General features: G+C 36.8%; 1 protein-coding gene across 1 annotated transcript; it reads right to left on the minus strand.

The window, feature by feature from the left end:
• Positions 1–519: 519 nt before the first annotated feature.
• Positions 520–2,343, minus strand: LOC110444311 (ryanodine receptor-like). Its single transcript, XM_021488700.1, has 3 exons — positions 2,224–2,343; positions 1,878–1,976; positions 520–1,186 (listed from the first exon to the last, which is right to left on the minus strand). The coding sequence occupies exons 1-3, from the start codon at positions 2,338–2,340 to the stop codon at positions 806–808; spliced, it is 597 nt and encodes a 198-aa protein (XP_021344375.1). The 5' UTR covers positions 2,341–2,343; the 3' UTR covers positions 520–805.
• Between the last annotated feature and the right edge of the window lie 190 nt (positions 2,344–2,533).

Genomic DNA, 2,533 nt, shown 5'->3' on the forward strand with positions numbered 1-2,533 from the left:
CTTCAGTCTATACTATCCCACACAGCATAGCTCCAGTCTATACTAGCCAATTCAGCATAAATCTGGTCTATATTATCATAGCTCACTAAGTACTATCAATTCTATGTATTCTAGTTTGGTTAGTTTTACATGGTTCAACTCTGCAGTAATGATCTGTTTCATCATCTAGAAAATGCTACTAACGACATATTAAGAAAGAGCTCACCAAGAACAGAAGAAATTTGTAGATTGTACTAATTTCCGTTGAGATATTTTGTGTACACCTGCAAAGCTTAGGGAAATTCTGTTTGGTCTACACAGGTAAGACTTAAATAATGAGGTCGGAGCTTTTTTTGGAAAGTTAAGCACCATTGTATACGTCAATCCAGAACAAAGTGTAAAATATCTACTAAAATAAACTGTTTAATTTTTCTATTGCAGATTAAATTTTTTAACACATGCTGATGTTGAAATGTGATATGAAAAAGAAATTCACATTTTGATAATTAAGACAGTTCAGACTCAATTTTTAGGGTGCTTTTCTATAAGGTGCAAAAATATAGTTTTCTAGATAAGAAATATGAAAATAGAGAAAGACATATTATTGAAATCTTTACTTGGTATCAGTGAAAATTTGCATCTAGCTTTTGAAAGTGACACTATTTCTTTGAGAAAAAGCCAATGTGAAATACCAGTGCAGGTGCATAAGTGAAGCTCCAGGTGATCCAAGCCTTTGATTGAAGTTGGGTATAGAGTCCAAGCCTTTGAATGATCAAGACAGCAGTGTTGATAATTCATCAAAGCAGGTGCAGAGTTGGCTCTCTAATCACAAAGCTAGCTTGCTGCTGGCCAGCTGACTACCACTATGCCTAAGGCGTGCGGTGAGTACACAAAATCGCTGTGAAAACACACATGCATTACCTATCTTACCATCCGTCGGCTGGGACACTTCTGGCTTCTGCTCCTCCTCCTTTGACTTCCATACCAACTTAAGGAGTTTCTCTCCCACAGTAGAAGATGGTTGTGCCACCTGTTCCTCTGGTGACATCTCCCCACCCTCATTGTCCTCTGGCTTGGTAGGCATGGCGCAGTGATTGAGCAGGTTTTCATGGAAAGTCACCAGTCTGTCCTTCAGGTCTTCTCGGCACGGACAAGGCATGTTAGGGTCAGCATCTTCCTCAGTCTTGAAGGCCAGCAAGTTCCTCATCTAATGGAGTCAAACGCCCAGTAAAGACAAAGATATGTTAAGAGCTACACGTACAAGCTTCAGATGTTTATAGAATACAGACCCTGGTTTATCCATGTTTCTGCTTCAAACAATACAACCATAAAACCTACAGGTGATTAAGATTTATTATGTGATATCAATGCTCAGCCTGTGGTCAGCATAATTGACAACTTTGTATGCTGTCTAGGAAACAAATTGGGGAATATATTTTTTGTTTTGTTTAAGGCTAAACTTCTGTATCTTTCAAGATAGCTCAATGAAATGTTGAGGATAAATGTAGGATGGCAAGGAGGTGTATCGCAAACCACAATTGGATCTGTAAACTCAAGGTCAAAGTCACATTGAAGTCAATGGTCAAATAAATTCTCTGGGCCATAACTTTTAAATTTCTGAAGATAACTCAATCAAATTTTTAAATTTATCAAATGTGTAGGATGGCTAGAGAGTTTGTCTTGTACCACAACTGATTCAATAAGCACAAGGTCAAGGTCACTTATGTGACCTTATTAGACGGGTTTTAACACTACATGTATATATTTGTATATTACTATATTTATACCGACAAGTAAAGCACATAACATCCAGTAAGCAATGTGTAATGAATGCACCTTTATCTTTATTCCAGTATTAGTGACATTTTCTGGGAGCATTCTAATTTTCTTTTTCCTACCTGTTCATGAGGTGGACATCGGAACTCTTTGGTGATCCTGGCTGTTACAGCAGATGACAGATTGGACTGTTTGATTTCCTGGTATCGCCTCAGCTGATCCTGTACAATACCAGGCAGTAGTTTTCATTAGTCTAACATAAGTATCACTTCTACATAAAAAGCCAACGCTAAAGAGATCTCAGCTTCATTTTTATAAGTCAACCAATAACAACTCAATTTAATTCAAGTATTTAAATTGCAATTTCACTTTTTTTTTCTTTAAACCACTGACCAAAATTCAGTATATGGAGATTAGAATAAAATTGCCATAAAAGCTGCTGCTATGATTTGATTTGGTCATACTAACGTTTTGACAGTCCCCTACAAACTGGTCTGAGAAGGAGATGATGGACTCCACTCTGTGTCTCAGCTGAAGGTTACACAGGTGCTGGAGGATCCTACACATCTGTAGCAACACAAACATAATAGGTAAAATTACAGAAGAACATTGTGAGAGAAATCATTGTTTTATAAATTTAATTATTTATCTTACCTAAAACTTTCCTTCGTACTTCGAACACCCAGAAAATACTATTTCTACTCTTACATCTATAACTACCTATAATCCAATGTTACTCTTATATTACCTCTTATTACCCATAATCCAATGTTACTCT

Source organism: Mizuhopecten yessoensis, unplaced genomic scaffold (genome assembly GCF_002113885.1).
Source record: "Mizuhopecten yessoensis strain PY_sf001 unplaced genomic scaffold, ASM211388v2 hete_36090840, whole genome shotgun sequence".
In the NCBI taxonomy this organism is placed as follows: Eukaryota; Metazoa; Mollusca; class Bivalvia; order Pectinida; family Pectinidae; genus Mizuhopecten; species Mizuhopecten yessoensis.

Coding starts and splice junctions, on each gene's coding strand:
- LOC110444311 (XM_021488700.1), bottom strand. CDS start 2,340: ATGTTTGTGTTGCTACAGATGTGTAGGATCCTCCAGCACCTGTGTAAC. Junction 1,977..2,223: donor TTGTAGGGGACTGTCAAAAC/GTTAGTATGACC, acceptor GGTATTGTACAG/GATCAGCTGAGGCGATACCA. Junction 1,187..1,877: donor GATGTCCACCTCATGAACAG/GTAGGAAAAAGA, acceptor TGACTCCATTAG/ATGAGGAACTTGCTGGCCTT.